At 41.2% G+C, this 12,577-nt stretch overlaps 1 protein-coding gene across 2 annotated transcripts in view; it reads right to left on the reverse strand.

The window, feature by feature from the left end:
* The window catches only part of Magt1 (magnesium transporter 1), a 36,427-nt gene that overhangs the window by 18,747 nt on the left and 5,103 nt on the right, over positions 1-12,577 (reverse strand). For both annotated transcript variants that reach the window (XM_076918544.1, XM_034485293.2), the window contains exons 2-3: positions 5,874-6,043; positions 1,660-1,777 (exon numbers count right to left, since the gene is read on the reverse strand). In XM_076918544.1, the coding sequence (XP_076774659.1) occupies positions 1,660-1,777; positions 5,874-6,043 (288 nt within the window). The remainder of the gene's footprint in view (positions 1-1,659; positions 1,778-5,873; positions 6,044-12,577) is intronic.

Consider the following 12,577-nt stretch of genomic DNA (forward strand, 5'->3'; position numbering starts at 1 on the left):
AGATGTCCTAGAAATTCTGAAGGCACTCCCTCCCTACTGCCCTCGTTTCTAGAAACTCTGATGACCCACATCCTCCTCTATTCTGTCGACCCTGCTTTCCTTCTGTACTGCAGGCCTGGAACCCCAGCATAGTACACCCAAGCCCACCTCCAAGAAAATAATCTTAGTGGCAAAAAATAATTTTAAAATTTAGGCCTGTTTTTGAGACAGGTTTTTGCTGAGCCATCCAGGCTAATCTTGAACTTGCAATAATCCTCCTGTGTCTGCTTCCTGAGTGCTAGGATTAAAAACATGTATCACCATGCCTGATAGAAATGTAGGCTTCCACAGACATGATTATAATTATACAGCTGAAATGATTGGTCTAAGGAGAGTTATGAAGCATGCTTTCGAACACATGGCTACCAGTGACTGTAATAATTACACCTTTTCCATACCAGTTATTTTAAGTTGTTCATATATTCTATAAAAAAATAATAAGCATACATTTATGACATGGGACGAGTCCAGGTTAAAGGACTGTTTGAGCAGTACACTGAGTTCACAGAAGCTTAGACAGCTTAGAGAGAGACACTGTCTTAAAACAAACAAAAAACAGGTATAGGGTCACACACTTTTAATCCCAGCACTGGGGAAGCAGAGGCAGGTAGATCTTTGTGAGCTGATAGTCATCCTGGTCTACATAGTGAGTTCCAGCACAGCCACCTCCCAAATGCTGTTACTGTGCCAAATTACTGTACCTGGCTTGTTCTTTATATAAGTGGGATTTCCTGAAGGACAATAATACTCTCTCCCCCAAATAAGATAATTAAACCGAAGATAAGGCTACATTTTGGAGCAGAGGTGATCTCAGAGAAGCAGATTAATCTCATTAAGCTATGTTGACTTTGGATTGCCCATCTTGATGAACCGGAAAGGAGACAATGATTGGACAACTGGCCTTGGCTTGGTTGTTGAATTACATATACTTCTTTCCCCTGCTCCACTTCTGCATACACTACTACCATGTAGAGGGTGTCATTGATCACGTATTTTCCTACATTGAAAAAATTCCTCTGCTTTACACACACACACACACACACACACACACACACGAACATGTATGAGTATGTATGTATGTATGCATGTATGTATGTATAAGTTATTAGGCAGGGTGATGAACACCTATAATCCCAACACTTGGGAGATAGATGGAGAAAGGATTGGACGTGTGTATTCAGTCTATGCTACACAGACTATGTCACACAACAACAAACTTAAAAACTGTGTGGATATTACTTGCTTACTGCTCAATTTCTGTACTCTAGTTAGGTGGGCATGGGTTATTACTGTTTTTTAATTAGGCATATTTTAGTTCACTACTTTAGCTCTTACATTAACATATTCCTATTTTACTTCTTAAAAATATTTTTAGACTTATTTCCTGTGCATGAGTATTTTGTCTGCATGCATGTATGTGCACTATATGCATGCCTGGACTGGAACTGGAGTTAGGGATGGTTTTGAGTCATCATGTGAGTCCTCTGCAAGAAGAACAAGAGCTTCTAACCAAGCAGCCATGTCTCTGGCTCTACTAGTTAAATTCTTGGAATCATTAAAAAACATATTTTGCTTTATCTGTACTTTATTCCTGCATAAAAATGAAACCAGACATCTTACCATTTGAAATACATCAGAACCTTCATCAAAATCCACCATGGCAAAAAATATCCTGTTGGTAAATGCACTGGAGTATCGCCAAGAATTTGCCAGAATCTGGAATTCTTCATCAGCTTGCCTGAATTCAATCAGATTAGTAGGGATAAACATATGAAACACTTTTAAAAAACAACCTAGCTCATCAGCAGTAAAACAAAACCTAATTAACTAATAGCAAATTTTAGTGAAAGAAATATTGAAAATGATTGGCAAGTAAGTCAAGTACAGCTGATAAGGTTAGAATACACTTTAAGTATAAGAGAAGCCCTCCCTATACCTAAGTGTTGGAGATCTCACCAGGAATTGGTAATTTCGTGATTCTATTTCAGAATTTACACTTGTTTTTTTATTTAATCCCCAAACCTCTTTTAAAACTATTTTTTTCAAAGATGGGCTTCTCTTGGCAGCCCTGGCTGTCCTGGCACATCCTCTGTAGACCAGGCTGGCCTCTGCCTCCTAAGTGCCTGGCTCCAAAACATTTTTGGTGGTCACTGAAAAAAAATCCAGCTAATACCCTCTGTAAGTTGTGGGGGCTTTCCTCCCTTTATTGGTTTTTATTTATTTGTTTGTATGTATGTATGTGTGTATGTATGTGTGTATGTATGTATGTATGTATGTATGTGTGTCTCTATGTGAGTACCAATGTTCATTGAGGTCAGAAGCATCAGATCTACCTGGAGCTGGTGAACTGTCCAACATGGGTTCGTGGAACTGAACTCAGCAAGAGCAGTAAAGGGCATTAAATGTTATGCTATCTCTCTAGCCTTTGTTTTTAAAACAGGCTCTGACTATGGTGATCAGCCTGGACTCAAAGTACTGGTCTCAAATGTCCCTTCTGCCTCAGACTAATCAGCAGGAAGGATTGTGAGCATATATGACCATACCCAGCATCTACACATTGTTGGTTTTGGTGCTGGGGATTGAATGGAGTCCCACACAGTCAAGGCAGGGGCTCTAACACTCACTCTCAATAATTTGGAGCCCTAAATTATCAGACGAAGAAGATCTAACAGCCTACCTTAAAAAAATCTAAAGTATGTAGCCAGAGAGAGAAGCTGGCACAGGCCTTAAGACCAGTACTCAGAAGGCAAAGACAGGAAGACTGCCAAAGTTAAAAGCCTGCTTGCTTTTATAGCAAGTCTCAGAACATTCAAGGGCTACATAGTGAGACCCTGTTTCAAGTTTTAAAAATTAAATAAAATACGAAGGCTGGAGAGATGACTGGGTCAGTAAAATGCTTGCCCTGAAAGCATGGAGGACATGAGTTTACTTTCCAGATGCCATGTTAAAAGAAAGTGGTAGTGTACACTTGGAATTGCAGTACTTGGGAGGCAGAGACAAGTGGATCCCCTGGGCTAGCTGGATAGCTAGCCTAGCCTAATCAGTGTGCTCCAGTGTTTCAAAGGAGGTAGACAGTATTTCTGAAGATGACACCAAAGACTGTCTTATGGACTTTACACTGAGGCACACACATGTACCTGCACAGTTATGAACATGCGCGCGCACACGCACACACACACACACACAGAGAGAGAGAGAGAGAGAGAGAGAGAGAGAGAGAGAGAGAGAGAATCACAGAAGATAGTTGGTAAGTAAAAATACAATTAGATGAATTATTAGAATGAAAGACAAGAAAACTCTAGAGACTTGAGACAAACCCTGAGTTATCCTTGAATATTTTTTTTTTTACTATATGCGTTCATTTTGAAGACTGGCTAATTTACATATTTTCCCATATATATCTTTATCTTTCTTAAAAAAAAAAATTCTTTAGAGGTTTAAATAACATAAATGCATTAACTTATACCTATTTATGAAAGGAGGTTTGGGGGTTCTAGTGTTGTTTTATTTTTTAATTATTATTCTGCTAGAAAACATTTTTTTATTTATGATAAAACTTTTACCTCCATCCTCTTCTGTTTATGTATGTATTTTAGTGCTGGAGATTAAATCTTGAGCCTATTTCTCTGTTTTTTTCAAGACAGGGTTTCTCTGTGTAGCCCTGGCTGTCCTGGAACTCACTCTGTAGACCAGGCTGGCCTCGAACTCAGAAATCCAACTCATTCTGCCTCCTGAGTGTTGAAATTAAAGGTGTGCACCACCACTGCCCAGCATCCTACAGCCTATTTCAATTTGACATTCGCTGATTTATTCTCTATCCATATTTTATAAATTTTGTTCAGTATCCCATTCTTTTATTCAAAAGTATTTGTGAGCGTCTAAGGAAGAATCGAGTGGAATACACATCAGCTATAGGCCCACAATGAACAAATTTATAGGATATTCAGACCTGGAATTGTCTACCACAGTCCTGATGAAAAGCTATTTGGAGGGAAAGTGTGTGGCTGTGTTGTGACATGATGGTGGCATGGAGACTGAGTCTACTAGTGTGCAGTCCAATGGCACACTAGAGCCTCAGCAACTATTTTTTTTTTTAGCTTCTCAGATATACATAGTTAGAAGAATCCACTATGGAAATGTCTTCTCTCCTACTTCAGTCCCTTTTATACTTTGTCTTCTTTTTCTAAGTAATGAAGTGGTTTAAAATATTCATGAGGGTTAATGTTGGAGAGATACTCAGTGCTTAGGAGAACTGTTTGCTGTTCTAGAGGATCTGGGTTCAATTCCTAGCATTCACATGGAGGTTCATGACCGCCTATAACTCCAGTTCCAGGAGACCGCATACCCTCTTCTGACCTCTGCAGGCCCTTCATTTAAGTGGTATATAGACATCCACACAGGCAAAACACTTAAACATATGCATTTTTAAAAAAATTAAATGTAAAGGGCTAGAGAGATGACTCAGCTCTTAAGAGCATATTCTGCTCTGGCAGAAGATCTAGTTTGGTTGTAAGCACTCCCATCAGACAGCTCACAGTCACCTGTAATGGATGGATATGCCTGACCTCTGTGACCACCTATGCTCACATGCCAACTCCTCTGAACCAACTCACCGGCCTTTGAAAGGAAGTTTTACACTACTTCGTTTAAGTTTCCTCTCCTCTCCACATATACATAACTAAGATGGAAACGAAGGGGCTGGAAAGATGGCTCAACAGTTAAGAGAATGGACTGCTCTTGCAGAAGACCTAAGTTTGCTTCCATGCACCTGGATCCTGTAGCTTTCAACCACCTAAAACTGCAGCTCCAGGGGCATCAAATGGCTCTGGTCTCTGAGGGAACCTGCATTCATATGCACATACTTCCACACAGATACACATAATAATATCTTTAAACAATAAAGTTGAGCATGGTAGCACACAGCTTTAACCCTATCGCTTAGGAGGCAGAGGCAGGTGGATCTCTGTGAGTTTGATGATAGCAGGGCCTACATACCAACTTCTAGGACATTCAGAAATCGTACAAAAATCCCTTTCAAGGGCTGCTGAGTTGGATCAAAGGGTAAAGGATTTTTCCACTAAGCGTTATGATCTGAGTTCAGTCCCTGGGACCCATATAGTAAAAGGAGACAAGAACTTCCACAGCCACTAGTCCCCTGACCTCTATATACTCCCATGCACATGCACACACGCAGGCATGTACATGCATACAAACACAAACTTTAACTCTGCTTCAAAAATAGAAAAGAAAATCCCCAAAGGAAAAGAAGTATGAAATTGAAAAGTCTTCTAGATTCTTTCTTTTGGAGTACTTGGGATTAAACCCAGTTTTCCTGAGTTGCACCCCCAGCCTGAAAGTACTCATAACACTAGGCTGGAGAGGCTCAGTGGGTGAAAGTACTTGCTGTGTAAGCCTGCTGACCTATATTCTATCCCTGGGATCTATGCTGGAAGGACAGAAATGACTTCTGGAAGTTGTTCTCTGACCTCCACATGTGCACAATAGTACATGCGCATCTACTCATGTGTGCTTGTACACACATGTAGTAATAAAAAAATTATGTCAATACAACTAGTATACTGTTATATAAATTGCTTATCAATTCAAATAGTGGTTGATTTTTAAATAATCCATGATAGCTACAGTGTTTTCTACCAATATGCACAACCAAGAATGGTTATAAAACAGTAGTATTGTTTGTTATTATATATTCCCTGAGTAAGGTATATATGTTACTATTAACAAACCCTCTATGCAATTTTGGTTCTGAGATAGAAAAAGAGTTAAAAACCATTTAAGTTATTTCATTTCAAAGTAGAGATGAAAGCTCATACTTGCAAACGACACACTGTCTATGAAGTTGGAGAGCAGTAAACATGACAATAACAGAGTAATTTCTTGGTGGAGCTTTAACAAGGCGACGAAATTTGTCTCCATTCATTCTTATTACAGGTCTTTTATTGGTCCATTCCATCAGCTGACTAACCTTCTCAGATAACACCATCTACAAAAGACAAAATGGGAATTTTGTGAATATATTCAACTTGGCACTTAAGGTTCATTTAGCAGGTCTTGTTTATAATTGTAGTTACCCAGGAAGTTAAAATAAGAGGATCTCCTGATCCCAAAAGCCCAAGACCAGCTTGGGCAACACAGTAAGACCCCAATTCCAAATATCAAGAACAAAAACAACACAAAGAGGTTTGGAGGCATAGCCTATTATCCCAGCACTTAGCAGGTGGAGGCCTTCATTTTGAAGAGTCTCCTGGTTTCCACTTGTTTTCTTGTTAAATGGAAAGGTTTGCTTCTATTTTCTTCCTTGTGTTTTGAGATTGACTTTCCCTCTGTAGCTCAATCTAGCTTTTGACTTTTTATGTAGCCAAGCTATGCTTCAACCTCACAACCCTCTTGCCACGGAATCCCAAGTGTTAGGATTACAGACACACACTCCCAGAAAGCTAGCTTTCTCTCTCTCATTATCTAGCCCTGACTAAATTCAACTTTACTATGTAGACCAGGCTAGCCTTAAGCTTACAGGGATCCTATTCTCAAGTCCCGTGGTATCAAAGTATGCAACACCACACCCAGGCATTTAACCTGGTTATTATTATTCTAGAGAAGCTTAAATCTTAACCAACAGGAATTCTGTCATTACATCTCCCTCATCAGAAAAAAAATACAGAAATCCATTAGGGGCTCAAACTAAAACAAATTCCGTCATTTAAATTATTTTGAATTTCAGAAGCATTACCAGTATGAATTTCTTCAAAACCTAGATTGTAACTCTGTTCTAGTACACCAGGGCTTGCTCATTTAAAATTTTTCTTATTTTTAGCCCTCTCACTCGTCTAACTGCTCTTCAGCAATACACTTACAACACTGTCCTTCAATTAAAACTGAAATTGAACAAATCTGGAAACGTAATTGACAGATAATTACTGGAAGAGACAGACTGAGCAGAAAAGAGAGCATTTTTAATTCTTTTGCCATCTGCTCCATTCTTGGTTTACCTACTCCATAAACAGCCCAAATCCATCCCTGTTTCTTTCTCTGATCTTCTTTTTTTTTTTTTTTTTTTGAGCGGGGGTTGGAGTGTCTCAACTTTTTGTAGCTGTTTAGTTACTGTTATGTCTCTGTAATAAATGCCATCTACAGAACTACAGGAGTTTGCATCTGTGATATTTCTTTTAAAATGATTGTTCAAGTCTTAGTTTAGTTTATGGGTTTAAGTTTTGTCTGCCTGTGTGTCTGTGCACCACACATGTGCCTGATGCCCAAGGAAGTCAGAAGTTACAGGTGGTTGTGAGATACCACATGGGTGCTGGGAACTGAACTCAGGCCTCCTGCAAGAGCAGTATGTACTCTTAACTGCTGAACTGTCTCTCCAAATTAACATCTGTGATACTCCTATGGCCTGTCTCAAAACTACATTACAGAATGAGTTCCAGGACAGTGAGGGCTGTTACACAGAGAAACCCTGTCTTGAAAAAAAAAAAACAAAAAGAAAAAATAGTTTTTTTTTTTAAATTTTTGAGAACTGAGAATCAGGAAGAGACATTCAAAAATATCATGACCATTTTTATCATGCTTTGATATGTTTTTGCAACTGTCTTGGTTAGGGTTTTACTGCTGTGAACAGACACCATGACCAAGGCAAGTTTTATAAAGGACATTTAATTGGGGCTGGCTTACAGGTTCAGAGGTTCAGTCCATTATCATCAAGGCAGGTACATGGCAGCATCCAGGCCAGCATGGCGCAGGAGGAGCTGAGAACTTAACATCTTGTTCCAAAAGCAAACAGAAGACTGACTTCCAGGCAGCTAGAATGAGGGTCTTAAAGTCCATACCCACAGTGCCACAGCTACTCCAACAAGGCCACACCTACACCAACAAGGCCACACCCTCTAATAGTACCACTCCCAGGGCCAAGCATATACAAATTATCACAGCACCTATCCCTTTTCATATTTTCTATCCCTTTTTGTCTAGGATTTTTGTTTCTGTGATAAAATATCAAGACCAAAAGCAACTGGGGACGGGGGGAGCATTTATTTTACTTTCACATCATTGTTTGTTACCAAAGAAAGTCAAGCCAGGAACTTCAACAGGGCAGGAACCTGAGACAGGAGCTGATGCAGAGGTCATGGAGGAGCGCTGCTTAGTGGTGTTGATTCCCATGGGTTGCTCAGCTTGCTTTCTTATAGAATCAGGAGCACCAGCCCAGCTTACAACAGGCTGGGCCTTTCAACATCAATTAGTCATTAAGAAAATGCCCCACCACCAGGCAGTGGCGCACAGCCCAGCACTCAGGACGCAGAGGCAGGCACATCTCTGTGAGTCTGGGGCCAGCCTGGTCTACATAGGGAGTTCTAGACCAGAGCTACAGAGAAACTGAAAAAAAAAAAAGAAAGGAGAGGGAGGGAAAGGGAGAGGGAGAAGAAGGAAAGAGGGGGAGGGCTAGAAAAGGAAGAGAAGGGAAAGATAGCTTGGTAGTTGTCCTTTAATCCAAACATCCAAGCGGGGCCAGAGCAGTCAGGACTACACAAAGAAATCCTGTGTGTGTAGAGGGAGTGAAAGAACAGAAAAAGGGTCCTTACAGGCTTGTCTGCTTACAGCCTGACCTTATGGAGGTATTTTTTCAATTGAGATTTTATCCTCTCAGATGATACTAGCTAGTGCCAAGTTAAAGTAAGACTAACAGGGCACAGGATAAGGATTCCCAGAAAGAGGCCAAGAAACAATTTTTGATGCTGGAGAGATGGCTCACTGGTTAGTAAGAGCAACCACTGCTCTTGCAGAGGACCCAGGTATAACTCTAGTTCCAGGGGATCCAGTGCCTGATTTCTGGCATCCCTGGGCACCAGGCAAGCATGTAGTGCACAGATGTACATGCAGGCAAAACACCCACTGTGGTAGTTTGAATAGGTAGTGTTTGAATGCTTGGCTCATAGGGAGTGGGTGTGGCCCTGCTGGAGCACCAAGTTTGCCTGTGTACTGCCTTGTTTCCAGCCATGATGATAATGACCTGATTCTTTGAAACCCTAAGCAAGCCCCAATTAAATGTTTTCCTTTGTAAGTGTTACTATGGTCATGGTGTCTCTTCTTGGCACCAGAAACCCTAAGAAACCCACACATATTAAAATTAAATAAAAAATAAAGAAAAGAAAAATAATCTTACCACATATGGTGGCATATGCCTATAACCTCAGCACTCAGGAGGCTGAGGCAGGGGGATCACAAATTTTACAGCAGCATGAACAAAACAAAATTAAAAAATGATGGAAGAAAGAGGATCTGAGTAAAAAGCCATCTTCTACATAGTAAGTTCCAGGTCACCTTAGACCCATAAGACCCTGTTTCAAAAACAAAACAAAACAAAACAAAAAAATCCCCGGCACATAAGAGGTGGAAATAGAGGAGAATCAGGACCTCAAGATCACCCTCAACAATGCAGCAAGTTTACACTGCAGCAAGTGTAGGACTAACCTAGGTTACAATAAAAAAAAGAAACCAAAAAAACAAAAAAGTATAGTAAAAAAGCAACATCAGGAAAGAAAACACAACTATTTTAACCTGTACTAATGACTGACCTCAAGGCCTTGAGTATGCTAAACAAGCACTTTACCACCAATTTGTATTTTTAGCCCTTCATTTAAAATGTGTCCACTACCCTGGCAGCACCCCAGAAGCAGAGGCAAAGGCAGAGGCATATAGATCCTTTAGTTTGAAACCAGCCTGGTCTACAGAGATCCAAGACACCCATGGCTACACAGTGAAACCCTCTTGGGAAGTGGGGGTAGGGATTTTGACCAAAAGATGCAGCTTAGTGGCAGTGTTTATCCACTAAGCTTGAGGCCTTGGGTTCAATCTGGGGTAGCAGCCCACTCCAAAATAGTTTTATAGTGGCTGTGCTGGCTAGTTTTATGTCAACTTGACACAAAGGAGACTGATCTTAAAGGAGGGAGCCTTGCTTGAAAAAATACATCTATAATACTGGGGTGTATGCAGCCTATAGGTCGTTTTCTTCATTAGTGATTGATGGGGGAGGGACCAGCACATTATGGGTGGTGCCATTCCTGGGCTAGTGATCCTAGCTCTGTAAGAAAGCAAGCTGCACATAGGGAGGAAGCCACTAAGCAGCACCCCTCCATGGCCTCTGCATCAGCTCCTGCCTCAAGGTTCCTGCCCTGTTTTGAGTTCCTGTCCTGACTTCCCTGGATGATGGACTGTGATGTGGAAGTATAAGCTAATGAACCATTTACTCCCCAAGTTGCTAGGATCATGGTGTTTCAACACAGCAATATTAAAGTAACCCTGACTAAGACATTGGGGATATATAGATCAGTTGTAAAAATATAGGTTCAACCCTCAGTACTCACTACACACACACACACACCCCTAACTACCAACTTACCTACCAGCTACAGAGATGTCTCAGCAGTAAGAGCACTTGATGCTCAATCATATATATCCTGTACCATTATATGTTAGAAGTATGTGATCTGCTTTTTTTATATTAATTTTACAGGAGATTAAGGTTAAGAAATTACATGAATCACAGAAGACTTTGAACTTCTAAAAAAGTATGAGACTGTCATACTATGGAGGCTCTTGAAGTTGGACTGAATGTATTTTTGCATCATGGAGTGGAATGTGGTGGTCTGACTAGGAATGGCCCCCACAGACTCATTTGTTTGAATGTTTGGCCATTAGGGAGTAGCACTATTAGGAGATGTGATCTTGTTGGGGTAGATGTGGCCTTGCTGGAGAAAGTTTGTCATTACAGGGGGTAGGGGCAGGCTTTGAGGTTCCATATGATCAAGCTTCGCCCAGTGTGGCACATAGTCTCCTTCAGCAACCCCCAGGATCAAGATGTAGAACTCTGAGCTCCTCCTCCAGCACCATGTCTAGCTGCGTGCCACCAAGCTTCCCACCATGATAATGGACTAAACCTCTGAAACTGTAATCCAGCCCCAATTAAATGTTTTCCTTTATATGAGTTGCCATGGTCATGGTGTCTCTTCACAGCAATAGAAGCCCCAACTAGGATAGAAATATAGCCAAGTAATGTCTATAACTCCAGCTCCAAGGGATCTCTCTTGACTCCCCTTTTCTGGTATCTGCAGGAACCAACACATATGTACACACACACACACACACACACACACACACACACACTAAAAATTATCCCTGGCTGGGGCTGTAGCTCAGTTGGTAGAATGTTTGCCTAGCATGCATGATGAAGCACTGCATAAATTGGGTTTGGCCTGTGTAACCCAGGCTGACTAAAAAATTCAGAGTATCTCCCTGGCTCAGCCTTGTTGGGAGCCGACTTTTAGCAGAAAGCGGCTATCAGCTTTGCAGCCATCTTGAGCCATATACCCTGACATGACGTGAGACTTGTTTTTCAACAGCCTATAACAGCTGAAGCACACTCTGATATCCCACATATTTTGTTTTGCTGTTTACTGCCCCCAGCTGCAAGGCGCACGTGGTATCCATGCCTGCAAGGCATGTGGTTCATGTGCTATCCACGCCATACATGCCTGTAAGGCGCACATGGTATCCAAGCCTGCAAGGCTCAAGGTGCACATGCTATCCACACTATAGACACCTGTAAGGCTTACGTCATATCCACGCCTGCAAGGCACGTGGTATTCACGAGGCTACAAGGCACATGGCAAAAGCATATAAATACCCCAGATTTCCCTTCAATATAAGAGAATATGGGAGACAATGAGACAATAAAAGAGAGAGAGACACAATAAACGAGACTTGAGACTTGATCAGACCCTCTGTCTTGTCTCCATTCTTTGCGTCACTTGCCCCACACTCTCTCTTGCTAGACCCGGACCTGAGGAACAGAGCGGGCCGTTACACAGCCTCTCAAATGATAGAATTACAGGAGTGGACCATCAATCTTAGATTTATTGATACTTATTGAAAGAAAAATTAAGTTTCTGCATTCAAGATGTTCACAGGGCTGGAGAGATGGCTCACTGACTGCTCTTCCAGAGGTCCCGAGTTCAATCCCCAGCAACCTCATGGTGGCTCACAACCATCTGTAATGGGAACTGATGCCCTCTTCTGGTGTGTCTGAAGACAGCAACAGTGTACTCACATATATAAAATAAATAAATCAATCTTTAAAAAAAAAGATGTTCACAATTTAATGAAAAGGGCTGATATATAAACCATGCCAGTATCATGTGCTAATAAATTCATGTCAATTTACCCTAGGGATCAGAGAAAAGTTCAAGACTTTTTTTTTGGTTTTTCAAGACAGGGTTTCTCTGTGTAGCCCTGGCTGTCCTGCAACTCACTCTGTAGACCAGGCTGGCCTCAAATTCAGAAATCCACCTGCCTCTGCCTCCCAAGTGCTGGGATTAAAGGCTTGCGCTACCACTGCCCGGCAAAATTTCAAGACTTAAAGAGTTGGAAAGACCAAGAGCACTGGTGCACATTCGTAATCCCAGCACAGTTGAAGAGGCCAATGTTGGCTATGAAATGAAGTCAAGATCAGCATACGCTTGAGACT

Source organism: Arvicanthis niloticus, chromosome X (genome assembly GCF_011762505.2).
Source record: "Arvicanthis niloticus isolate mArvNil1 chromosome X, mArvNil1.pat.X, whole genome shotgun sequence".
Lineage (NCBI taxonomy): Eukaryota > Metazoa > Chordata > Mammalia > Rodentia > Muridae > Arvicanthis > Arvicanthis niloticus.